Source organism: Castanea sativa, chromosome 6 (assembly GCF_040712315.1).
Source record: "Castanea sativa cultivar Marrone di Chiusa Pesio chromosome 6, ASM4071231v1".
NCBI lineage: Eukaryota > Viridiplantae > Streptophyta > Magnoliopsida > Fagales > Fagaceae > Castanea > Castanea sativa.
The window spans coordinates 33,553,079-33,580,773 of NC_134018.1; the positions used below are offsets into that span (position 1 = coordinate 33,553,079).

At 36.4% G+C, this 27,695-nt stretch overlaps 2 protein-coding genes across 2 annotated transcripts; both read right to left on the reverse strand.

Moving 5' to 3' along the window:
• Nucleotides 1-558: 558 nt before the first annotated feature.
• On the reverse strand, nucleotides 559-1,606 carry LOC142639825 (uncharacterized). Its single transcript, XM_075813963.1, has one exon. It carries the CDS (start codon nucleotides 1,604-1,606, stop codon nucleotides 632-634), a length of 975 nt encoding a protein of 324 aa, XP_075670078.1. The 3' UTR covers nucleotides 559-631.
• An 11,501-nt stretch (nucleotides 1,607-13,107) lies between these two features.
• LOC142641411 (histone-lysine N-methyltransferase ATXR3) lies at nucleotides 13,108-27,331 on the reverse strand. The gene is made up of 20 exons (XM_075815846.1): nucleotides 27,021-27,331; nucleotides 24,450-26,837; nucleotides 23,827-23,883; nucleotides 21,543-22,685; nucleotides 20,293-20,666; nucleotides 19,651-20,205; nucleotides 19,457-19,557; nucleotides 17,878-18,916; nucleotides 17,662-17,733; nucleotides 17,431-17,541; nucleotides 17,224-17,324; nucleotides 16,600-16,699; nucleotides 16,416-16,511; nucleotides 15,906-16,073; nucleotides 15,674-15,799; nucleotides 15,526-15,579; nucleotides 14,688-14,935; nucleotides 14,481-14,589; nucleotides 14,086-14,388; nucleotides 13,108-13,587 (listed from the first exon to the last, which is right to left on the reverse strand). The coding sequence occupies exons 2-20, from the start codon at nucleotides 26,713-26,715 to the stop codon at nucleotides 13,411-13,413; spliced, it is 7,200 nt and encodes a 2,399-aa protein (XP_075671961.1). The 5' UTR covers nucleotides 26,716-26,837; nucleotides 27,021-27,331; the 3' UTR covers nucleotides 13,108-13,410.
• Nucleotides 27,332-27,695: the final 364 nt, after the last annotated feature.

Below are 27,695 nucleotides of genomic sequence, written 5' to 3' on the forward strand. Positions count from 1 at the left end.
AGTACTCCACAACCAAAAAATAAAAACAGTCCCAGTCCCAGAAGAAGAAGAAGCATATAATAAAGAAGGAATATGTGCCTAATTAATATATTTAATTCATGAGTCAGTCTACATAGACTTGCACAAAACAATCCCTCATAGACCATGCTGCAAAGGCACCAAACACAAATCACGGGGTCACGCTATATTAATTCTTCATAAACTATATAGTCTATAGAGAATGTTTTTGGTGACTGAGTCAGAGAGAGTCCGTGAATGTGTCATTCTTTCACACCATTAATGCCATCGTGTACAAACATCACCAACCAAATCATCAGCCAAACAACAGCAAACAAACAAACAAACAAATTCCCACAAAAACAAAATTCGGAAATTTGTTTTCTCTTTTACCAGCTGCCTGACTTTCTCATTCGTTTAACTTCCCTATACTCCTCAAAACACAAAATTCAGAATTTTTTTTTTTTAGCTAATTAAACCACTAGACTAGTAGTAACTAGTAAAGTAAACTCACTCTATTTGTAACCTTTTCATATTCCTATATGATTTCCCTTAGTTAGAAAAACTAGAAATGCCAAAAGGGGCGTGGAAAAGACGCGCCTCCAAGAAAATACTGTGATGAGTGTCAGAGTCGTCAGTGATTGAAGAAGAGCCTGGACGAAGATGGAGCAAGCACCAGTTGCTGTTGCTGGAAAATCAGATTTTGGAGCAAATCCAACTGCTCCACAGAGACAACGCAACAGCCTTTGGAGTAGAGCACAGTCTGAGCAACGCGCGAGTTGAGTAGGACCCGGAGTACCTGGTTTCGGGTCAGCCTCTCCAGCCCACCAAACTCGTAATGGGCCGAAGGGGATGATGAGGAAGAAGAAGAAGAGGAGGAAGGAGGCATGGTCTGAAGTGCCTTGAGTTGGGCCTGAAGGAAGGTGATGTATTTATGGGCCTCGTCCATCATAGTCGCCATGTCCATCTTCGTGTCCCACGGCATTAGCCTCTGCAAGCTCTGCGTCTTCTCGCTCAGCTTCTGACGACGCCTCCTTGCCAGCTTGCTCTGTGGCATCACCCTGCAGCTCTGCACGATTGAGTCTAGGGTTTCCTGCTGGCTGTGAGTCGCCGAGTCAACTCGGACTCGTTTCGATGGCAACTGAGGCAGAAGAGGGGGATAAAATTGGACTTGGACCTGTTGAGCTTGGGTGAGTTCCAGGGAGTGTAGGTCTGGCAAGTGGTGGAAAGGTGAAGAAGAAGAAGATGATGAGGAAGAGTTGGCCGTGAGAACAGAGTGGTTTGGGATTGGGATTGGGATGGATAAGAAGTTAAATGGGTGAGTAGACTCAGTTTCGAGGAAACCGTCCGATGGATAATAAAACGGTTCGGTTTTGAGAATCTTGAACTCCGACTCCGAGGCAGCGTAGTTGAGAGAAGAGCTTTCTCCGAGGTGGGTGGCGGAGGAGGAGTGGTTCAGATTGAGAGCCGGAAACGTGGAGGTGGTTGTAGCTGATGAGGGCAATGTCTGAGTAGTATTCAGAGTGAGAAAAGACTGAAGGCTCACTCCGGAGAACATGGCGTCGAAGTTAGCCTCATCAGAGGCAGAGCTTTCCAAATTCCTCTCCATTTTTTCACTCACAATCACAATCAAACAGAGACACACACAGAGTGTTGGTGAATCAGAATGTATAATGTAGTATAATATAAAGAGCGAGAGAGAGATTGGAGGGAAGGGGGACACGTGGGGGAAGGGGATTGGTGCAGAGGATGGGAGCGGCTAGGACGTCGAGGATGATAGGGTCCGTACAGTTACAAACGCGACAGGCAGGCAGGTACAGGTTTATTTTTGTGTACACTGTACAGCTACTTTGTCGATTTGTCTGATTCTCTGGGGCCGTTTCACTTCACCGGGAACGGTTTTTTTCGATTTCTCGAATTTTCAAGGGTCTCTTTTTTTTTCTTTTTTCTTTTTTTACATTTTTCTTTTTGGCGGTTATGTGGTAGTGTCCGTTGGATGCTAATTTTGGACGGCTGAGATTGGTGAGCTCAAGGCACGTGTTTTGCTCGTGGCTCGGAAGGAAGGAGAGGAGAGGTGTTTTTAACTTTTAACGAAGGCTGCTGTTATCTGATTGTTGTTGGCTCCGAATTTTCTATTTTGCCCCTTGGATTGGATCAAAAGAGTCAGGGGTTGCCTGCTTTATGAAGAATGAATGGAGGGTTTATTTGGAAATTTTTTTATAAAGAGAAGACACCCACACAATTCAATAATTACCCGATTGGGATAACAATAAAATGTTGGGCGTGTACTTACACGTGTTACAAGTACCGTTGCATTGGCTGGCAGGTTGGGATGTTATTATCTACTGAGGCCTTGAAAAGACAGTGTTACCCTTGATCACGAGCTTTGCTAGTGCTACATAGAGTAGCATAAGCCACACAATATTTGCTTATGTAGCGAGTTGTGAGTAATAAAAAGTAATGGTGGGTTCAAGTGAGAACACCTTTCTACTACTCATAACTCGTAACGTAGACGAGTTGTAACACAAGTTGTACCACATCATGTGACATAATCATAACTCCTTGCTTGTCGACTAAATTGACAATACAAACCTATAAAATTTTTCCGAAATACAAAATTTTTCACAATTTTTTGCCACAATTATTACATGGCAAAGTATAATTGCTAAAGAAAAAATATCAGGTTTATTTGTAAGTGATAATTAACTACTCACAATCTATCACGTCAGAATTGTAGCAAAAGAGTTGTGAAATAATTTATAGTTATAAAACTACTCATAAGGTCTGCTTACTTTGTGCCCTTAAGACATACATTAAAAATCCATTTTAGAAAAATTTTGTATGAAACATTGAAAAAGTGATTTAAAAAAAAGGAAGTCATTTTTTTTTTCATAAAAAAATTTCTTAAAATAGTTTTCCAAATGTACATCGTGAGAATAAGTTGAAAATTGTAAATTGAAATATAGGTGATAATACTCCAAATGGTTCGGACTTCTAAGTACACATCAATCACTTCACAACTTCCAACTCATTCAAATATAAATAAAGAATTGTATAATTGCTAAAGAAAAAATATCAAATCTATTTGTAAGTGATAATTAACTACTTACAATCTATCACGTCAAAATTGTAGCAAAAGATTTATGAAATAATTTGTAGTTATAAAACTACTCATAAGGTCTGCTTACTTTGTGCCCTTAAGACATACATTAAAAATCCATTTTAAAAAAATTTTATATAAAACATTGAAAAAGTGATTTAAAAAAAAGTAAGTCATTTTTTTTTCATAAAAAAATTTCTTAAAATAGTTTTCCAAATGTACATGAGAGTAAGTTGAAAATTGTAAATTGAAATATAGGTGATAATACTCCAAATGGTTCTGACTTCTAAGTGCACGTCAATCACTTCACAACTTTCAACTCATTCAAATATAAATAAAGAATCCAAATCCTCGTGACACTAAGAGCATTCATATCTTATATCTTAAAATTATTCTATTTTACATCTCAAAATTTACTTTATTTATTATACCATACCATTTTACAATGCACTTAACATTCTAATTTTTATTTTACAATACAACACATTAAAATAATATAAATTATACAATAAAATAATGACAAATTATCCATCTCTCCTCTCTCTCTCTCTCTCTCACTCTAATTTCTGTCCATGCCTCTCTGTCACTCTCTCAACAACCAAACAACCCAAAAACCACCACCCCACCACTATCCTACCACGTCACCACTGTCCATTGCCCACTAAAATCCCACCGGAACCAAAAGCCCAAATAAAAAAAATAAAAAACCGAGCAAACCCATTAAAAAAACAACCAAGTCACCACCACCATGCCACAACCATGCCCACCACGCCACCACTACCCAACAAAATCCCACCGGAACTAAAAACCCAAATTATAAATTAAAAAAAAAAAAATCAACACCGCCATGAATTACACCTTGGACAGTTGAGAGCTTGATCCTTTTGAGGCCTTTTCTTCATTTGCCTCGAAGCTTCCATAGGTTTAACCACTCCAATTCCATGATAATAAATTTCAAAAAAAAAAAAAAAAGGAAAGAAAGAAAGGACAGGAAAAGGCCATCAGTTTATGATCAAACAAAGTATTGGTCACTGAGAAAGAATTAACAGACAAAGAAAAGAGAAAGGAAAGTATAGCAGGAAACAAACAAGACAAAGAAAACAAGGAAGCTGCTTTACACTTTGAACATTACACCAGCAGACCCATGGCGCCGCCACTGAAACCACCCGACCCATGGCACCACTAGATCCAAGTTGCTGCCAGAGCCACGCCGGACCCACGACCCACGCCTAAATATGCCCACCATGAGAGAGATGTGTGAGGGAGAGAGAGAGAGGCCAGGCATTTTGGAGAAACCAAGAAAAAGAGAGAGGAGATGAGATGAGACAAATGACAAGAGAGAGAGAGAGAGAGAGAGAGAGAGAGGGGGGCAAATATGTTATGCGGAATTAAAATTATTATTTAGTTTTACAATTGTGCTACAGTACCATCACAAATTTGTGGCAGTACAATTGTAAATTTTTTTAGGATACAAGACTGGGTTATGGGATGTTTTTGTGTTTTGATGGTAAAATATATCTACATATAGCACATGGCAGTGCGGGTGTGAATGCTCTAAGAACCCAAACTCCACTAATTCTATGCCGTCCTCACTTCTCAATCGTATGCAAGGAACAATTTCTAAATAATTCACAAAAAACTTGAAACAAACATATTCACTAATTTGGAAAAAAAAAAAAAAAAAACTAATAGCAAATTCAGAAAAGAAATCAAAGCAACAGTAAGTAAACTAATTGTGATTTTTTACTAATCAAATCTATATTTATATTTATATTTATATATAAAAAGCGCGAATCCGCTAAAGCAACAATAAACAACTATAGTAATTGGGTTTATTGAGTTTGCACTGTTTTGCTGCCTTTCTTTTTTTTTTTCAACAATAAAAAATTACAGTAATTTGGTACTTTGCACTGTTTCACTGCCCTTTTTATTTTTTAGGATAATAGCATCTGGTCCATTCTTTTTTTTTTTTTTTTTTAAGAGTTGTTAATTAACACAATAAATTTTCGCAAAATTTTTATAATTGTTGAGATGTTAATTTCTTATAGGTCAAAATAAAATATCATACTAGAACCAAGCACAGCTAAAAATAAAGGTACTGTGAAAAAAAAAAAATGATACATCCACAATATTTTTTACAAAACTTTCATAACAAAAGTGTAAATGCATAAAGCTATAAAAGTAGCTACATTTTTTTTTTTTGTTGGTTCAATTTTCACTGTTCACTGGCCTTCTCTTTTTCGTTAATATCACATAGTCAACTCTTTATATATACCACCCTTAAAAAAAATTCTTTATATATATATATATATATATATATATATATATATATATATATATAAAGTTGTTAGTTAACACAACAAATTGTCATAATATTTTCACAATTGTTGAGATATTAATTCCTTATAGGTCAAAATAAAATATCATACTGGAACTAACCACAACTAAAAATAAAGGTATTGTTATATTAACACAAAAAATTTCATAATATTTTCACAATTATTGAGATGTCAATTTCTTATTAGTTGAAATAAAATATGAGACTGTGACCAATCACAACTGAAAATAAATGTTTTGTAGAAATGTTGTAACACTTATTGTGTGAATGTGTACAAGCTACTATAGTAGCTACAATACTTTTTGATTTATTCAATATGAGACAACTAAAAATAAAGGTATTGTTATATTAAGACAACAAATTTCACAATATTTTCACAATTATTGATGTGTCAATTTCTTATAAGTCAAAATAAAATAATAAAATATGAGACTGTAACCAATCACAACTGAAAATAAATGTTTTGCGGAAATGTTGTAACACTTATTGTGTGAATGTGTAAAAGCTACTATAGTAGCTACAATACTTTTTGATATATTCAATATGTACTATTCATCACTTCATTAGCCCTTTCTTTTTTCATTTCTGATTTTTTTTTTTCAGTCATCAGTTTGTGCTCCTTTTTTGTAATATTTATATGAACTGGCATATATATTAATTGTTATACTAACACAACACATTTCATAATACACAATTATTGAGGTGTCAATTTTTATAGGCTGAAATAAAATACTCCCCCCGTCCCAAATTGTTTGGTTTAGTTAGAAAAACCCAATTATTTAAAGAAACATCATTAACTGTCTTATCTCTTTAAAAAAGTTAAAAATTTCTTAAATTGCCCTTAAACAAATTTATCAAAAAATTATTTTAAAACTTTTTAAAAAAAAATTGAATAAGGATGACAGTGGATTTCAAAATTTAGGGTTTTAAACTTTTTTAAATTAAAAAATGCTCTCACAAATAAATTAAGGGCATAAAGGGGAAGTTAATAAATTAATGGTGTTTGACTTTTCAAACAGGACATAATTTTGAAATATCTCCAAATGGAATACAGGCCAAACAATTTGGGACAGAGGGAGTAATAAAATATGAGACTATGATTGACCACAATTGAAAATAAATGTTTTGTGAAATTATTGTAATACTTGTTGTTATCACAATATTTGTACAATTGTTGATATCTTGGTTTCTTATAGATCAAATAAATTGCATTGGATAAAAAGATATATCTATAAAGGAAGTATAAAGGAGCCAAATACGCCATATTATACTTCAAAGGCAACGTATGGAGAAATAAAAATAAGTAAGTACACGGATATGACGTGTCATGATATATATAGTATTGGGAGATTATGGGACAAAAAATAAATCCACTTGGTTTCAGACTTGGTGCAACCCAAGGTCATCATTCTCTTTGGTTTGCACAACCACAAAATTATTCAGAAGGGCTACAAGAAGATCAAAAAATCCGAAGTCCACAACATTTTCACATTAATTTTACAATAAATCATAGGTAGTAAAATACTATTGATGAATAAAAAAGTAATATCAATCGTAGCTCCATTTTAAAATTAATAACAACTTGTCATCTAGAATTTGTTATGAAAATATTATGGAGATAACATTTCTAAAAAATAAATAATAATATATCAAACCGAAACTTACCACGGCTGAAAATAAAGGTATGAAAATATTGTGATATTTTGTTGTGTTCCTAAACTTCTTTTTTGGTTTAGTCAAATTTTGTGAGCAAAAATTCACTATTTTACGCACAATTTTCTTTTGTTATTTTTTTTAATGCATAGTTTAAAGTAGTTGTCCCACTTAAAAATCAATAACAATTTACCATCAAGGATTTGTTGTGAAAATGTTGTGAATGTAATATTACTCTAAAATAAAATTATAAAATATCATACCAGGGCCCGCCATAACTAAAATAAAGGTATTGAGAAAATATCGTGACATTTATTGTGTTCATGACTTTTTTTTTTTTGTTTAGCCAATTTGTCAAGTCAAAATTTATAGTTTTACAAACAATTTTCTTGGGTTTTTTTTTTAACACATTGTTTAAAGTAAAAAATATATTTTACTAACAACAAAAAAAATTATAGGAAAAAGTACTTCCACCCTTTATGTTTGGGGCAATTTCATCTCCCTAACTTTAAAGTTGAATAATTTCCTCTTTTATATTTTGTACACAAACATATAGTCTTTGCTGTTACTTTCTTAATTAAATCCTAACTAAATCTTATGATTCCTAGAATATTTTATTATGTAATATCTAAAATACCTCACTCAATTTTAATGTCCCACAAATTTTTTGGGTATTTTGAGTTTTATGCGTTAGTCATACTTAAATAGTAGAAATGGTAACCTATGGTATTCTATTTGTTACCTAGATAACACAAATTTATTAGAGGTTTAAATTTTTTTAGATTTATAATTTTATCTAATAGAAATTTCAATGATATATGTCTTTTGTTTTTTTTTTCTTTTCTTTCTTAAAAAGGTGTTCATTAAAAATTAAGTAAGCTAAGCATTGTAGTTGGGCTCATAAAATAAAATGATAAAAAAGGAAGTATGAATAACAAAATATTTATTACAAATTGTTGTAGATATTTAATTTGATGAAGAGTTTCAATTGTAGCATATGTCATCATTTATTGTGAAAATTTAAATATTGTGACAATATTTATCAAAATTTAGTTGTTTATTGTTAGAAGATGATGACATTTGTTATCATTCTTAGTAGAATTTGTTTGTGGGTAGATACTGTCTTTAGTAGATAGGTTCTAAGAAATTATCATACTAAATAGATAGTCATATGTTAAAAAACTATTCTAAATTTAAATACATGATTTGATACTACTTCAAAAGTGTAGTATTTATCATTTTTATGCTTCTGATGAGCTACATCAGTTACATCATCCACCTCTCTCTCTCTCTCTCTCTCTCATTTTTTGGTGTTTTTTTTTTGTCTTGCATCTCTAATTTAGGTTGATTAATTTTTGTATTCTTTAGAACTCTACTTTGGATTGACTTGGTTTAGTTTTGTGTTTTTAAGTTTTTATCTTTTCCTTTTTTTTGATTTCATAGGTATTATCATATTACATTAAAAAGATAGTACATAAGAATATAATGTTATTTTATTACCTAACATAATTCAGATAATTTGTTATTTATTACTATATCTTTTATTTTTGCTCTTTTTCTTCTTATCTTATTTCCTATAAATTTCTCTCTCTCTCTCTCTCTCTCTCTCTCTCTCTCTCTCTCTCTCTCTCTCTCTCTCTCTCTCTTATTCTTTCTTGCAACTCCTCTAGTCTTTGCGTTAGTCTGTCTAAAATTTTTCATCTATTTTACTATAAGAACCTACTTTTTCTACTTTACAATTGCTTTTCAAAAACACCCACATTAGACTATCTATTATATACTCTTTTATTAAAATAAAAAAATTTATTCTTTTTTATTATTATTTTATTAAAATATATCTCTCAACTCACACATCTCTTCTCCCTCAAACTCTCTGCCTTTCTCTTATCCCAAATCCACAAGAGTAACGATATGTCTACAACATTTTCACAATATTTTTACAATAAATCCTAAGTGGCAGGTTGTTACTGGTTGTTATTGTTGGTATAAAAAAGTAATCTTAGTGTTATGTTCAAATTTAAACCAATAACAACTAACGACCTATGATTTGTTGTGAAAATGTTGTAAAAATGTTGTGGACGTAGCACTTCTCAATCCACAAACTCACCTAAAACTCTCTGCCTCTCTCTCCTCCCAAGCCCACAAACTCAACTCTTTGCATCTCTCTCTCTCTCTCTCTCTCTCTCTCTCTCTCTCTCTCTCTCTCTCTCTCTCTTCTTAGTTTTCTTTTATCCAAAACCTATACACTCGCACATAAATTTCTTTTGAGCTCATTCTCGCACCGTCACCAATCTCCATATGCAACAATGGTGACTAAGGCTAGTCCATATTTGCTGGCAACATAATAGGCAAGACTATGATGATTTAGGTTTGGGTTTAGGTTGATGGTACTCCATTGATGGTTTATTTTGGGTTTTTCGTAGATAGGTTTGGATTGATTTCAATTGATTTTTGGTTTGATTTTCTATTGATTTTGAGTTCGATTTTCCTTTGATTTTCAATTGATTTTTGTTTTGATTTTGTGGTTGGATTATTACGTGTTGTAATGATAGTGGTGGTGGTTAGGTGGTGCTAGGTTGCAGTGGTGGTTGGATGGTTGATCCGCTGTGCTCTTTAGAATTAGAGAGAGAGGGAGAGAGCTTTGGCTAGTGAGAGGGAAAATAAAATAAAATGAAAATTTGATTTACACAATTACGTTAACAGTGTATATTTACCTAGTTACTGTAGCAGATATGTAAATATACACATTTATTGATGTGGATAGTTTTGGGACAAAAATGTGTAAATTTCAGCACTTTTTCTATTATAGACACACTAATGTGAATGCTCTAAAATTGATGAACCATTGTGTTTTTTATAAGTCTATTTTGGGTCAATACATTTTGGTATTGTATTTTTTTAATTCCTTATTACAAGTAGTCTCTCTTTTGGTTTGATTTTGTTTGAGATAATACTTAGTTATTTTGGAAGTAAGAATATGAATTTATAGCAAAACACAATCTTGGCTATGCATTTGAATGTGTCTATCAATTATTCAAGTAATATTAAAAAATAATTTTGTTATGAGTTTTGATTAACATTATATTCACCTTTAAGAGAATGAGAAATTTGAATAATTTATTTGAGAATAAAAAATTCTAATTGTACAAAAAAAAGAAGAAGAAAAACATAGCACACTAAAACATAATTTCAAAAAACATGAACCACCTCATAAAGGAATAAATATCAATCAAACACACCAAAAATAATAGAATTATATATTGGTAGAGATAGAAAAATGAAAAATTATTTTAAAAATTGTTTAGGGAGAATAGATTATCTTTAACAAATATAGAGAACAAATTAATTATACATGGATTACTTAGGCTTCTGAGAGAGAGAGAGAGAGAGAGAGAGAGAGCTTATTAGTGAAGCCAAGCATATATGAGCGTACAACGGTAAGAATGATATTGTTTTTTGAAAAAAAAAAAAAAAAAAAAAAAGAAGAGGAAAACAACCTCTTGAAAATAAGCCTAATTTTAATTAGACTTTTCCATTGACCATTTTTAGTTTTCCTTTTTAACCCATATTTTCTAATGGTACCAAATAGAGCGTACATTTTGTTTACGGGAACAAGTTGGCAACTAAATGTTGTGTTTAGATCTGAATTATCTTAGAAGGGAATTAAATTGATAGAAATTTCAATATGATTACTATGGCTTTTCATTATTTAAATGAATATGTCTAAAAATTAAGATTTTAGAGTATTAAAATAATTTTAATTATTTGGTAATGATGACGACACTATAAGTTGGTGATGGATAGAATCGAGATAATAACAATAGGTTGTGGCTAAGACTGAGCAAGAACCCAGAAAACTTGTACCGTAATTGGTCCTAGTTGAGGAAATGCAAGCGTTAATTTATTTGTGATAACACGGCAGCAACATTGCAAAATTAGTGGTGGTGATGACCACAACAGGAACGACTGTGGTTATCATGGTGGCAATAAAATAAAATAGAAAAATCGTTAGTGGTACTGGTGCGGTGATGGAGAGGTGGATGGTGTTAATAATACAAATGCAATTTTTGAATAAATTTTAAGTGAAGCACACCATAGAAATTATGAGAAATTTCATATTCATAATATTTTACAACAAATCTTAAATATCACGTTGTTATCGGCTGTTACGAGTAGGCAAATAAGTATCTGAAGTTGTGATATTAAATGAGAACCAATAATAACTTTTCATCTGCGATTTATTGTAAAAATATCATAAATATAGCACTTTTCTAGAAATTATACTCCATAAGAGCATCCACATCAGTGTATCTAAAATCATGTATAATACAAATTTTTTTCAATTTTACACATTTTGAGCTACATCAGTGTATCTAAAACTGGGTAAAAATGTGGAAACTCATCCACGAGCTACAGTACCGTGTAAATATACACGGTTACTGTAGCTCGGCTAAACAATATTTTATCATTTTTTTTTCGCTCCTTTTTTTCTCTCTCTGATCCGTTCTCAACAGACTCCATCATTTTCTCAACACAGAATACAGAGATATACTTTGCTCAAAAAAAAAAAAAACACAGACATACACAAACAACCACAGATCGGTGCTTGACTTGTAGATCGGTGCTTGACTGGTCGGAGCTCGTGGGTCTTGCCGTGGATCGGAGCTGGCGGACGCTGGATCGGAGCTCGGATCGGCGATCGGAGCTGGCGGATCGGCGATCGGAGCGCTGGATCGGAGCTCGCGCTCGGAGCGCTGGATCGGAGCTCGCGATCGCGCTCGGAGCGCTGGATCGGAGCTCGGATCGCGCTCGGAGCGCTGGATCGGAGCTCCGATCGCGCTCGGAGCGCTGGATCGGAGCTCGCGATCGCGCTCCGAGCGCTGGATCGGAGCTCCGATCGCGCTCGGACCGCTGGATCGGAGCTCCGATCGCGCTCGGACCGCTGGATCGGAGCTCCGATCGAGCGTTGATCTGGGTAGAGAGAGTGAGAGAGATGATCTGGGTAGAGAGAGTGAGAAATGAAGAGAAGGAGGGAGAGAGAGAGAGAGAGAGAGAAAATAATCAGAACTGAAGAAGAGAAGAAATGAAATAAGGACGCGCGTAGGTTAGTTGAGGAAATTAATAAAAAAAGTGAAAAAATTATTATTTAATTAATAGAGGGAGTAGGATAGATAAACTGATGTGAGTAATTTGTAAAAGTGAATATGTAAAATTTTAAAAGTGGGTTTTTTATGTAAAATAGAGGAAATTTTTACATAGACTGATGTGTTTGCTCTAATTGTATCGAAGTTCAAAAAGTGTAAATACACTATCAAAACTTTTTTTTTTTTTTTTTTAAAGTTTAAATGCACAAGCGTTTCACCCTAGAAATCATCTCCCCGCCAGAAATTCAGTTAAACAATTGCTACAAATGCCTTTCATCAAGGCCTGTATAACAGAAAACCAATGTTTTCATCTCATCTCGTAAGAATTGTGGGACTAATTTCGTATCACAAACATGGGACCAAAACATTAATAAACAAAATCTACTACCACTTCCCATTACAGGTTTAACTGCATAAATTTTACAAATTAGCAAATCTAATCAAGGTTCTGTTAAAAATATTTACTTTGGGATCTACAAAGATAACTTCTGGTTGAACACAACCCAAGCGGGCAACAGGCTCTTTCCATCTTTGCTCATGTCTAGTACGTATGACACAGAGATACAAGCTTAGAAGCAAGGGGCCCATGTCCACATATGTTCCTAACCTGTGCAGCAAAAGACATGAGAATGAAGACGCAGCAGATGGGTGCCACATCTCTTCAAAGATCGTTCATCTTGTTCTGTGATTCTTTCAAGCCTGCAATACAATCCATATGTAAGGCATATACAGGATGTAAATAGGTTAAATTTTAGGATTACCCAACATCATATAAAATTGGCCCGACAATCTCTAAAATGTTGTCGATCAATTACAAGCGCCTTAATCTATGATGGGAAAGGATTGCACAAAGTGATTTGGAAACTGTTAAGACAAAAAGAAACAGCTAATGCCTTCTACTTTTTCTTTTCACTTTTCTTTTTCTTTTTCTTAAATTAAAGAGAGAATCAATGCTATTTGCTACCAGATAATGAATTACAAATCATAAAGGTGAAGAAAAACTGTACACAAGAATGAGGAAAACTGGAAAAGCAGTACAAAACAAATGATGCTTTGGAATGATTTCCAACTCCCACATTAAAGGGGCAGCTGTGAACTAAAATTGACAAATCATTCCAAAACAATTTACAAAGAGTTGGCTAACGATGCTTGCTGCTTCCCCAATCCCTTGCAATAGTTCAGCGATCCCACATGGCCTGAAATATGGCAGGTCTGTGCTTCAGCCATTGCACCATCTCCCTATCTAGTGGAGTATTAGTTAAAACCGCATCAAACATTGGGCTGCCAAAAACTTTTTGAGAGCTCTTAAAGGACCATATTCGGTCCTTAGGCCATGGTCTCTGGGGCTGCTTCTCCTGGTCAACATTAAAATTGCATGAGATATGCAACCAACAGCAAATAAAGTCAAGCTGAAGGAAGAGAAATTCAGACAGGAAAATAACATTCAAAATCCAGTAACATGAACTGTAGTTTCCAAATGCGGCATTAGTTAGTCCACCTCAAACTTGGAGGTCCCTTCAACTTCATTAATTGGAAAATCTGAGTATAATTTGATCAAAGGGCAAATTTAGTATGGCCACAGGCCCAAGTGAAATTAAAGTAATTACAGTTTCTTATTATAAGTAGTATTGTTTTTCTGAACATTAATTTATTGATTATCTGTAAAAGCTATGGTTTGGCAATGGTACTTCTCAACCAGATTATGAAAAACTCAGGTTTCTCTCTGGGTAACTTTGACAATTCAACTTGAAACTTGAACTCAACCAATAGACGTATAGGAAATAATCAGTGTTAACTTGAAATAAATGTTGAGTCAGCCAGTGTAGGATGATGTAATAGACTTGTAAACTCACCATTCTTGCCAGCATAAATCTCACAGTCCTTGGGCCATAAACACGATGCCGTGATGGTTTCTGAACCTTGGCATAGAAGGAACCAATTTCGGGCAATGACAAGCAACCCCTACTCGATCTAACAAGGCTGCAATCTGGCTCCGCATTAGTCTGGTTATGCCAAGAAATCAGCTGCCCTAAACAATAATTCTCACCGTAGGTCTTGCAATACTCCTGGAAACCTGCCCCTAATTTATCAGTGTACTTGGGGCCCAAATCAAGTGGACTGATGTAAACTGGCGGAGAAGTTGCAGCTTTATACTCCTGCATGTATAATGAAATTTGCTTTAGATCAGAGGAAGGACACATGAATGTTAGCAGACAGATTATAGAAGTTCTGTAGTTGTTAGACATACCCGTACTCTGAAGAAGCATTTTGTGTAAGCATAAATATGGATCAAGTCAGCGGCAGCATCATGCCGAGACTTGTAGGTACATGGAAGATTTCGGACCTCATCCCTTAACCTTTAAAATAAAGAAAACCGCCATAAGATTGCAAGAATTAAAATTTTTAGCATCATAATTTCATACATACTAAAACAAAACACGAGCACGCTGCTCACCATAATAAAGATTTCTGAAGTTCTTTCTGAATGTCATTGGAACCTTGTGGATCATGAGCATGAATCTTGGACTTGAGGTCATTTAATATGCCTTCTTCCACATGAGGAGCAATGCATTGAAGAAGTTCCTCAACAAACGATCCCTCTCCTTTCCAGAGTAAGGAAACAATTTCTTCACGGCCCAGCCTCTCCAGAGGGGGTGGCGCTTCCTTTGGGTCACCAAAAATGCATCTCATAACATATCTCACCTGTAAACAGAATTCAAACAGATTAACATCTTCAAAAGACTAGAAAATCAGAATATAATTGACTTCTCTATTTATGGCAGTGATCTAGACTAAAGACACTGAGGCGTCACTAGGTACATGGTATCATTGACACAAGTTACATGATCAAGACTAAAGATCCCTAACAACGACATAAGCATGAAAAAATGAAGACTAATGGAATGAAACAAAAGTTCAACTCCAACACTTCACACTAGGGCTCAAATCCCCTCTCCCTCAACTATCAAATTATCAAAAGAACACTTTAAAATAGAATAATAGATTATAGACCCTAAGCTGATCAAAGTCACCTTCTCGTACAACTTTTTGGGTTAGAGAATCAGCACAAGCACGGCGTATCACACCAAAATGTCTCATATGTACTGACACAGTTTAAAAGGACATAAGCTGGAAGCAAGGACTAAACATTTTTTTTTTTATGGGTATTATAGTAGGGGAGGGGGAGGGGGGATCCAAACCACAGATATAGGACATCACAAAAGATATCATTACCGCTAGACCATCACTTGAACCCCACTCCTTAGCGTAACAAAATAAAAAAAGGTAGTCACCTTGTCAAGAGTCACAGCCAAATTCTGAAGCCTTTGGTTGTATACGCCCTCAGCCTGTCTCATAGAAAAAGGTATGAGTACTCACAAGTTTATAGCAAGCATGCCCATACAAACAAAAGCAATGAGAGAAGGGCAGTCAACAACACACCTGAACCTCAGCATCACTCTTCTCAACTTCAAGACATATATCTGAAAAATATTTCCTTTTTTCATCCAAATTATGCTTTAGAATCTCTGCAGGCAGCTTTGTTCTTTCAAAATTTATAAACCTCACCTTCAACCAAAATGGAAAAGTCAGGAAAAAAAAAAAAGCATAAATAAATTATTAGCAAAAAAGGCAAATCCAATAACAAATATCAGGAGGCAGAAAAGATGCACACCAGGCGAGCTGAATAGGCTACCACCCAATCAGGCAACCCACCAAGCAAGCAACTGCCTAAACCAGCCCTCCCCAAGTCAAGATAATCCTCTTCGGATACTGAATTTAGTTCGCAAGCTTCAAGCATTAAATGATGACGGTCCAAAATTCCATGCCATTCCTCCAGAACCTGATGCATGGACAATATAAACTAATTAACAGAATTTAAGGCAACGTTGAAACTAAGGGTAGAAAAAGACCAATAAGATTCAACTGGCTGCAATAACCTCAACAAGACAAAAATTAGACTTATTTTATAACTTATGAAATCAGAATCCTATTCAGGCGTGAGCCTTCTACACCAATCAGAAAGCATCCTTTTCACATTGCTAATCCAAAATGATAAGGACATTCAGTCAAAGCCACTTATCACGCCTGAAAACCTGATCAAACTTGTTCACAATTTTATTTCCTCTTTTATATTTTTGGCATAAACAGTCAGGAAAATTGCCTTAAAACCTGTAACCTGTACCTTTTGAAAAGCCCCTTCGCCTGTTAGATTCAAGTAGCTGCCCCGGCAAACTTGACTGCCACACAAACAAACCGATGCTTCATATTCTTCCTTACTCTAGCAAAATGAACAGAGAACAATTATTAGATAATATGTATAATATTCTCCAGAGAGTACAGAAGACCAAAACACAAAAGAGACACACCTCTGTAACAGAGTTATAATCAAATGTGATTTCCTCGCCATATTGAATTTTACGTACAGAATAGATTCCAATCTGGTAATGACCATCTACAGCAGTAACTCTGCATTCACAGATAAATTATAGGATGATAAAATGCTAGGTTCGCTTACAATTATATAACTAAACAAGCAAAATCATATATAAGATAAGCATATGGTAATTCATAACGTGTGAGATAAAACAAAGAAAGTATATCCATGGCATGATTCCATCCATAAAAAGCTTATAGAATTAATAAACAATCTGGAATCTAGAGCAGAATCTTCAGGAGAAAATTTGCTTATACAGCATTTATATGCGATTAGATGATCTGGTCTTCACATAATAATGACAAAGGCTCAGAGTAAAGAAACACAAGTGATGAAAGTAACAGATTCACTACATTGACATTATTATAAAGCGACCATGAGAAATTGAGTTCCACTTATTAATTAAAATGCCAAATATTTTCAGCCCCAAATAAAATACGAGGATCACTTCATTTTTGCTATTTCCCATAATCCTCAATAAACTTGTCAATTGTACATAAGGGAAGGTCTGCAGGTAGGTTATAAACAGCAAAAAGAGTATGACAACAGAACTCACTTTGCTTCACAATTAGGACGGCATGAGTGACATATTCGACTTGCATAGTTTGCCTTATGCATAGCATCAACAACAACCAAATCATACCCATCAGCATCACCCTGCCAGGAAATAATGCATGATCAGATCAAAAATATTCAGTAAACCAGGGAAAATGGAAAAGGCACAACAAGACTACAGCACAATGATTCTTAAAGTGAACCAAACCTTTGGCCTTTCTAGATAGATGTTGTAAAATTCTGGAGCTGGATCTTTACTATTTTTCTGCAAAGATCGAATCCCATCTTGCTTTTCGAACCATTTCCAAACAGGATATACCTACATTTTTTTAAAAGGGGGGTGGGGTGGGGGGAGTAAAGAGTTTCAGCATCATATAAACCTTCCAATGAACTCTGCTAAAGCTAAAAATTGGATCCTGTGAACAGTTGGTTGCCATACCTCTCCCAAAAACTCCACGACAAAATCTTCTTCTCCAAAACCACCTTCTTTGTTGCAAACAACACCAAGCCCCTGAAGAACACAACCCAATAGACAATATAAAAATGAGGTAAATCAGCATCGGAAAAGTATGGAACAAGTCAAGGAAAGAAACACATCCAAAAGAGAGGCAAAAATATAGTACATGCTCATGCAGCAAAATAATGATGTGTATACCTTTCTGTAAGCAACATATTTGTCATCAGGACGACTATCTACAGCCTTTAAAATACCTTGACACATTTTCACAGTTCGTTTATCATGGTCCTCCTCAGCAGCTTTTTCAATATCTTCAATAACAGGCTGCAATGGAAACATCATAGGAGTGTTTCCACTCCCAGTGAAGTTCCTAACTTGCTTATTCAAAGTACGAAGGAGCACATCTTCGATAAACAAATGCTTCTCCAGGAGAGTCCAATTTAACTCCTCTGGCATGGAATCAAGCAAAAGATTGTGAGTATAGGGGTCAATTCCATACACCTCTTGCTCTATGACCTCATCTCCAAGCTGTTTTCTAGGTTTATAGTCCTTGACTTCAGGAAGTTCCATGTCTGACTCCTCAGTGCCACTTTTCTGGGCCTGGAGCTTCTCAGCATAGTCCTCTGGTAAAGATACTCGCATCTTTCGTTGCACATCCTCCTCATCCGCAACAATAACATATTGATCAATGACTTCATATTTTCTGGTAACAGGAGGAACCAGGCTTGCTTTTGTCATGCGAGCCCCCCACTCACGATCATCAGTCATTGAATCCAAACCACCATCTCGGGTAAAGTATCCATCTCCCCTTGACTCAGTAGTTCGAGCTTCTGATCGCAAATCCAAGTCACTTTCTGTATCTGAGGCTGTACTCTCGCTATCACTCTTGCCATCTTCAGAAGACCTGTCATCAGAAGTTTCAGTCTCTGAATCCATAGATTTCTTATTCAATTTGGATAAACGCCTTCGGATTTCTCGATCAGATGCATACTCTCCATAATCCAAACCACCATTTGCAAAGGAAGTGCCATTACTCCTATTCGTGTACTTCCTTTCAGTCAAAGATTTAGTGACCTTCTTCTTATACTTAGAGACACCTGTTGAATCATCTTCCCATGCCTTCATCATTTCATCTCTTTCATAAGATGACTTTGAACTCTCTTCCAAACGTGTGGCAAGTTGAATAAATAATGTAATAATGTGATTCATGTCTCCAGCATCACCCCGATTCTTTGCTCTGAGTAAGCAGAATATGCATACAAGTAAGCCAAAAAAGAAACAGGGAACATTGTTGCACGACTCACACCCACATATAAACGCCTAATCACCACAAAGAGATACAGTAGAGAAGAAAGAAAAAAATACACAACAGCAAGTGCATGAATTAATTTAATACAAAATTAACATGGATTTTGGGAATTTTATGTTTCCTAACTTACATGAAGAAGCAAACTACAGTAATAACAGCATTCAAAATCAAGCCAAAAAAAACACAAGTGAAGTCAACCTTAAAAGAACTTCAGTTGCAAGATACCATGAGGAAGGGCCAAAATAAAGGATCTCACTGCTAAACCAGATATAACTTAACCCCATCAGACTTGTGCTTTGTATTCTTTGAAAAGGGACTGCTCATATTTATTCAACGTGTCTTTTGCCTTTCCGTTTTCAATAACAATTTTAATTATCCACCGAAAAAAGAGGCTAACCCTATCCATTTAACCTAAAGAGCTGTTAACGAAATTAGCTTTTTATATTTAAAGGTCCTGGAAAAACTTACTTTATTGCGTCTCTGCACATTCGACTAATATCCTCCTTAACAGAGCTCAATCCATGGCCAATGTAATAACCCTTTTTAATTCTATATTCAATTTCTTCAACCTGATTAACAAAGAGACAACAAGAAACAAGGACTTACAAACATATATTACAGAATATAATATGGAGACATGCAAAACAAATTACTAGCTCTACCTTGGGCACAAAAAACTCAAATGTATTCTCCACCATGATGTCTCTAAGACCAGAAAGAAGGAATTCCTCCATTCTCTTATAACCATTTTCAGATTTCTTGATGGCCCACCGCCTCATACGGGCATCCCTAGATAGAATGGATGACGACTTTCTGGCATCAAATAGTTTTGATCGTTTGTATAGGCTTCGACGGAATAGCTGATTTGCTGAGTCCCTTTTATCCACACTATCAAAATAGTCCTTTAGTTCACCAAAATCATCCACATCACTACCCAGACCCTTTTTCAAAGCTGATGAACTTTTCTCAGTAATCTGTTTAAGACTCCTTATTTTAGAATGTGATTCATCAAAGAACTTCATATCGCGTGAAAGTCGGCTCTTGACCCAGTTCACATTCGCAAATTTGAGAGCCAACTCACCAAACTGGCTGCAACCTCTGATATCTATAAAAGATAGACAAGGAAATGAAGGAAGAATCTCTTCAAGCATGCCGGAGGTTATGTTTGTGCAACCCTTTAGAACGATAGAACTTATCTTTTCTTTGCAATAACCATTCTGCAAGCAAACATTTACATTGGACTCAGTAAAAAGAGAAAAACAAAATTGTGATATCTTAGAACGCCAAACAAAAGTAAAACATACCATGATGCTCAAGAGTATGGCATCAGTACAAATAGGACCCAGAGATGACAGGTCAATCTGTCTAGAAATGTCTTTGTAGAAACTGACTGCAGCTCTCCAGTGTTTACAAGTCAAAGAAACTGAGGGAAGGGATTTGATGTCTGATCTCAGAAAATGAAAAACTCGTGCCAGCACACAACCATCCAATAAACCCCAGCTTCCCATCTCAGTTTCAGAATTTGGACTCTCCTCTTTGTAAAATGTAGCATCACCACATAAATCATCAAATGTGGATTCGTCCCTTGGAATTGTCTGCATGCCCTCTTCTATTTCACAATCTTCATCAATCTCATCAACCAGAAAGCGGGCTCTCTTGGAAGCACGGGCATCACCTTCTGTAATTAATCAGTCCCCACCCACCCAGGAAAATATATAATAGATCAATAAAAAAAGGATGTAAAAAAGGGGACAGGAAGATGCTACCTATAAATGCATTAATGCTAGAAAGACATAATGGAAAAGGACAGGAGGGTGCTACCCATAACTACTATGAAATTAGGAAATACACACACACCCAAAACATATAATAGATCAATTAAAATGGAAGGAGAGATGTTCAAATGACTGAAATGAAGAGGATGCTACCCATACACACGCACAACAAACAAAACAAGAAATTATCACAAAGGGGCTAGCTATGCGTTTTGGTGCAGGACCTATTAATATTGTCAAAGTGACGACCAGGTATTACAATAACCAAGCCACACTAACCCCCCTCCCCCCCAGAAAAAAAAAAAATATAACAGATCAATTAAAATGGGAGGAGAGATGTTCAAATATTACTGCAATGAAGAGGATGCTACCCATACACACACACACACACAACAAACAAAACAAGAAAATATCACAAAGGGGCTAGCTATGCGTTTTGGAGCAGGATCTATTAATATTGACATAGAGCTGCATGAGTATGAACCTGAGGAAGCCACAATACATGTATCAGGAAAGGCTTGGTTAAGTTGCTGCTAGAAAATGAGAAGAGAGAGAGAGAGAGAGAGAGAGAGAGAGAGAGAGAGAGAGAAGAGGGGGGCAGACTTTGACCGAGGACATATCCTGGCCAAAGATGGAATGGCAGGTTCATTCCTTGAAACTGCTATGAAATGAAAATAATAGGAAGTTCCCTCATACCTCAGCCTCATCCTGGAATTAATGACTTCTTATTGCTAAACAAAATCCAGGTTGCCAGTGGAAATTCAAAAGATTATTCATACCTGATTTACGGTAGATGTGATTCTCAATCTCCTTCTTTGGCTGTTTAGCATTGATCCATGGATCCAAGACTTCATTTATGGCTGCAGCAAACTCGCGGCTCTTATATGATTTCATTACCAATTCGTGTAGCTTTCCACGAGTATAACCAATGAATTGAGGATGCACGTCGTGAAATGAGCTTGATTTTGTTTTAGATTCAACTGGAGCAGTCCCGTGATATTCTGAAACAAAAGGTCTTGAAGAATCACCAGTTGCAGAATTAACCTCCTGTTCACTCTTAACAGTGGCTTCAGAGGTCTCTGTAGCAGAGGTAACTGGAACCCAAATTCTATCAAATTTCCTGAAAACACTGCTATGTTTTTGAATAGTACCTTGATCTACTGAGACCTGTAGCTGTGAAAATGATGAAGGCCCTTGTTCATGCCCAGCACCATCAAGGTAGTACCAATCACCCAAATGTAATTGCAAATCATTGACCGTACAAAGACGGTCTTTTGGAGTGTTAATAGAAGCAATGCATTTCCAGGAGCCTTGTGAACCTTGATCGTCAACACTTTTTGATTGAGAATCACGCTCTGCTGATGATCTCTTCCCATCACTACTTGAAGAATGTGGCCGAGAAGACCTTGAAGAATGTCTCTCCTTTCCTCGGACTTTCATGCGAGAATCAGAAACAAATGAACCTTGGTCCTTAACCACACATGCATTTATCCTGACAACTGGAAGCATAGTTCCTTTCACTCCCCTTGCGACAGCAGGCTCTGATAAAGAAAAAGCCCAAAGAGGGAGATCAAGCCTTTTGCTATGACATGGATAGTACAGGTCATCTTTTCGATGCCACCGAGGGTCCTCATGCCCAGACTTTGGCATATGGCATAATGGGAAGCCGTCATTGAGAACAAGCCTCTTTCTGAAAGATCTATCCTGGGAAGCTTCATCATTCCTCTTCCAGTCACCACCCTTGCATGACCATGGGCCAAAAAACCAGTCGCAAGATTCTCCACAAGCAAAAACATGATCCTTGTCAGAAGTTTCAATTAACCTGGATTCTGTAGCTTCTTTTAATTTGAGTTCAGGAATTACAGATAATTCATCTGTTTTCTGATCAAAATGCTCATTGTAAGCTTGATTCCAAGTAAAACCTGTGACATGCCAGGAATGAAATTTTTTCATGAGATGAAAACCTTGAATATGTGAATTCACTAAGGAAGCAAAAACTCAGCAAAATATAATAATAATAAAAAAAAAAAAGAGCCCGAGTACAAAAGGAAGTATACAAGACATTCACCAACACTTACTAAAGGAAATTACCAAGATCAAACTCAAATAAATTAGAGAAGTAATGCTGTCCTGTGGTTGTCATCCACTCATATAATGATCTTAGGAATGAGATGCATGACTTGAAGTGCCCATATAGGCATGAATATAAGCATTTAATGCAGCTTTCAAGAAAAATCAAGACTGCCAAGATATCAAGAAACTTAAGAAAAGGACTGACGGGTAGACACAATATAAACCTGTCAACCGATTAAAAATTGAAAAAAGAAAAAAATTGTAGGCACGGCCAGGGCTACTAGACACATCCTGACTATCAACAATTGTATGAAAACAAAATAAATGGAATTCAGATAACCAATTTTACAGGCATTTTGTAAGCAAAAAAAAAAAAATTTGAAATTCCAATAAGTCACAGAATATAATCAGTTGACAACAACATTAAGAACTGCACCCACACGTTGAATTGCATCATCTAGAATAATACGTCTTATCTACTCATCAAAAAAAAATATTAATAATAATACGTATTATCTATAGAGACTGCTTAGGTGCTTCTATCTTTTCTGTATGGCAAACATATCCCTCCTCTACTGACCTTCACATGTATGCCATTGATTACTAGAAAATATCAAATGAAAAAAGTAAACTATGGTTCCAGGGTAGACATACCCCTGTTCTTTTTACTTGTGTGTGTGTGCGTGTGTATGTGTATGTATACAGACACCATATTTACTTATACAGTTATAAGTAACCGTATTTCATTAAAAAGAGTGCAATACCACCCGGTACATTGTGAGTATACAAAACAAAAAATAAAAGATAAACATGAATGGAAGCACAATCAACGCCTAGGATATTAATTATAATGGGTCCCATGAAAACCTTTATGTAGAGAAAGAAATGCCAAATAAAGCACTTCCTAAAGGGATGTCACCACAAAAAAACTATATATGCTGAGGATTTTATCCAAACACGAATAAATATAAGCTGCCAGAGATAGCGTACCTTCAGAAATTCCCCAAATCTCCTGTTGTACATGCTCAAACCTTACTTGCAGAACTTCTGCAAGATCAAAAAAATCCACAAACAAAGGAATAAGAATTTCAATAAAAGAAAAAGGAGAAAAAAGAAACAACCAAATACTTGACAGTACTCGGTGTAAAATATTTTTCTAACACCCCGGGAAAGGAGAATCGTGACAGGTTGACAGCTAGAGTAAAATTAAATCAATTTATTATTAGGCCAAAATCCAAATAACACCCTTTAAGTTTGGTTGAATTGTCATTTTCATCCCTAAAACTTATTTTTTGTCATTTTAGTCCTTAAACTTCATCATTTTTGTCAAGTTGGTCCTTCCATCCATTACCGTCTATAAAACCACTGTAAATGTCATTTCACTTAGGAGAAGAGTGACAACGGATTTTATATACGGCAATGGATGTAAAGACCAACTTAACAATCATTTTAAAAAAAAAAATTATTAAAAAAAAATTGATTAAATAATTAAAAAAACCCTTTTGAGGACAAAAAAGACAATTCACTCAAAAATAAAGGGTCTAATTTGGATTTTAGCCTTATTATTATGAAAACTACATAATGGTAAAAGTGATTAATGAACAAACTAATACCTGCAACGGTCTCAAGTTCCTTTCCAGGAACAACAGGAAAGCCCTCTAACAGAGCTCCAACTCTTTCATCAATGTGAAGATCTTCTGAAGGCTCAGAAATAGCTGCACTTTCATCAGTGCAATGCACTGGCTCTGACAGAGTGCCAGACAGCTCCTCGCCACTCTGAGGACCAGATTGCCCAGTTTCTCCAGTATCAGCCAAGAGATTCCCAGGAGCTTCTGGAGGGCTTACCAACTGAGTTATGGTGTCGGACACAATGGATGGGAAATTCACAGTCACCAATGGTGAAGTTGCATTTTCAACAGTTACCCACCTATCACTATCTGAGTGCTTGATCATGTGATCTGACATTAGAGCCCCTTCTTCCACAAGTGCTTTAAGATCACCTAATTTAGAAGGCCCACATTCCATGCCATAAAAATCAAGGTAAAACCATTTCCCTGTGGATGAATCAGCCGACACAGGGACATGTGGTGGTGTGTCGCATATATCCATATCTTCTTCCATAGATGGCAGCTCTTCAGGAAGAACCACATCTTCTTGAGGAGCTTCTTTGGTATTTATGCTTGGAGTCTCAGACTGCTCTTCTTTGTGAGGCTCACTGTCGACATTTTTCTCAACAGGACCATTAACATCATGAACACTGCTTTTATCTTGAGACTCTTTAGCTGAATACTGTGACTCTCTTCCATTAGCATCCCTCTCAGTGAGCTTCTCTTCTTGCCCTTTACTAGCAATCTGAGAGTTGCGCTTTTCACTTGTTCCAACTTTACGACTAGTTTCCCTGTAACTACTGGGCCTACTCCGATCAAGTGGGGACCGCTCCAGATAGTTAGGGGTCCTATCCCTGCGGTCATGGTTTCGAGCTCGATCTTGTGGGGACCGCTCTGCATAAGCAGGACTTCGATTTCTATGATCATAGTGACGATTCCGATCATATGGGGACCTCTCACGAGCAAATGGGGATCTCTCACGACCATGCGGTGATCTCTCACGACGGAGAGGACTCCTGTCACGGTGATCATAATACCGGGCCCTGTCACGTGGGGACCGCTCAGCATGACCAGGGCTACGCCCATGTCTGTCATAAACTACTCTGGAAGACAAAGATGAGTCATAATGCCTGGAGGTGTACTTGTCTGATGGAGGAATTTTCGATGATGAAACTGGATTCCTGTAAGACCTCTCCATAGAGCGACGTGCATAATGCTCTGAATGGGCAGCACGGTTGCTGTCATCAGTAAGCCTCCGGCTTTTTGAAGTTGCATAATCCCCATAATCTCCATAATATTTGCGCTCTCCACTGTCTGAATCAGTGCCAAACCGCTTCAACCTGTTACCAGAAGAGTAATCTCTCCCATGATTCTTCCCATTGCTGTATTCATTCCTATACAAACCTTCCTCGTCCACAATTTTCGAACTGATCCTCATAGTCCTCTCTGGGCCACTCTCCCACCTGGGAGTACTTTTGGTAAGCTGACTCCCACTTCTGTTAAGCTCTTTCCTGCGGATAACATCATCACCTGAATACTTCCCGGATGGTGGTGTACGCTCAAGCTCAAATTTCCACCCTTTATCCTTGCCCGTCTCGTATCTGCGTGGCTTACCATAATTATAGTCGTCCCTTGCTGCTTCCCCTTTATGCCATCTATCTGGAATGAACTCCCCCTTTTCAATGTCATCTTTCCCACCTCTCCACAACCCAAATTCGCCTCTCTCAGCTTCTCCTCGCCGCACTATCTCACCCTTCTCAAACTCCTCTTTCCTCCATTTCCCATAGCCAATCTCTCCCTTCTCCACCACCTCACTTCTTCTCCACTTCTCACTACCACTAACAATTTCTCCCTTCTCAATCTCGCTTCTCCGCAGCACATACTCTCCATTCAAAGTACCCAATTCACCCTCTTCCACTTCATCCTTCTGCTGCAACTTCTCAGCACAAATTTCACCATTTTCAACTTCCCTACTACTCTTCCTACCTCTATCCAATCCAGACTCAATCTTTTCAAACTCTCCGTTGCTGTTGCTGTTGCTGTTGTTGTTTTTAGCTAATTGCTCCTTCTTGACCTTCACCATCTTCTTCTTTCGGTCATTGTCAGAGTACTTAATCGACTTGGAATTGAAGCCATTGTTGTTGTTGCTGCTGCTATTATTGTTGCCATTCTTGCCTCCGCTAGTATAAATTGTCTTCTCCGAAATAGGAAACCTCTCCATATGATGTTGTTGCTGCTGCAAAGGCATGCATGCGACGCCTCCATCGCCCATGGAAATCAACCAACTTCCTCTTCAACCTCGAAAACCCTAATTCTCCCCTTTCCCGGGGCTATTGATGCTCATACTGCAATTCGCTTCGATGTTTGTCGATTCCTCGCTTTAATTTCAAAACCCTAAATTCCACAAAACAAAAATCAAACAAATGTAGGGTTTCATTGAAAAAGATAAACACGCGCATAAACTCAAACAACCACAAAAACCTTGAATCAAATAAGCCTTCATTACAAAACCCTAGGGTTTGGATTGTTCAAACACAGAAAAAGGAAATTGAGGATTGAAAAGGAGAGAAATTTTACCGAGACAATTTTGGAGCTGAAAACTCAGATCGGAAAGAAATTCCTTGGTAGCTCTGAATCCAACAGCTGTGAAAACAACTCAGATCGAGAAAGTCCGAGAAAATTGTAGTTCAAATTTACAATCTTCCTGAGAAATATCTCTCTTTCTATCTCTCTTTCTCTCTCTTTCTCTTCCTTCCTATCTATCTCTCTCTCTCTCTCTCTCTCTCTCTCTCGCGCTGTGCTATATCTTTGTGTTTCGCTCTCGTTGTGTTCTTGGTCTGAAAGACGAAACCTTCGTGTTAATTTTTTTTTCTTTTTTTCTTTTTTTCTTCTCTCTAATAAAGTCCTTATATTTTGTTTGTTTTTTCGATTTTGACCCTCACGTATTTGTGGATTTAGTGGTGGAGTTGTGGATTTCTCAAATGACGTAAATGCCACTAGAGGTGCTGTATGTGATGTACGTAATAGAGGGTGTATGTGGAAGTTTAATATAGTTGAGAATACGGTTAGGGTATCTTGGCGTTTGGTGGGCCCTATCTTGGCTCCCTTCTACTACCACAACCGCGGATTAGCGTTGACTCGGATTGTTGACTCAGCTAGAATTCTTTGAGACCTTGCCATTGAGAGCATTCTGTAAGTAAAAAATTTTGTCTAGGCTCGTTAGATAATGACACGTAATAAAAAATAACACAT

Excerpts from the sequence above, each read along its gene's own strand:
- LOC142639825 (XM_075813963.1), bottom strand. The coding sequence starts at position 1,606 with ATGGAGAGGAATTTGGAAAGCTCTGCCTCTGATGAGGCTAACTTCGAC.
- LOC142641411 (XM_075815846.1), bottom strand. The coding sequence starts at position 26,715 with ATGGGCGATGGAGGCGTCGCATGCATGCCTTTGCAGCAGCAACAACAT. Across the intron at positions 18,917-19,456 it reads ATGTGCAGAGACGCAATAAA|AGCAAAGAATCGGGGTGATG; the intron begins GTAAGTTTTTCC and ends CTGCTTACTCAG. Across the intron at positions 14,590-14,687 it reads CTTCAGAAATCTTTATTATG|GTTAAGGGATGAGGTCCGAA; the intron begins GTGAGCAGCGTG and ends TTTATTTTAAAG.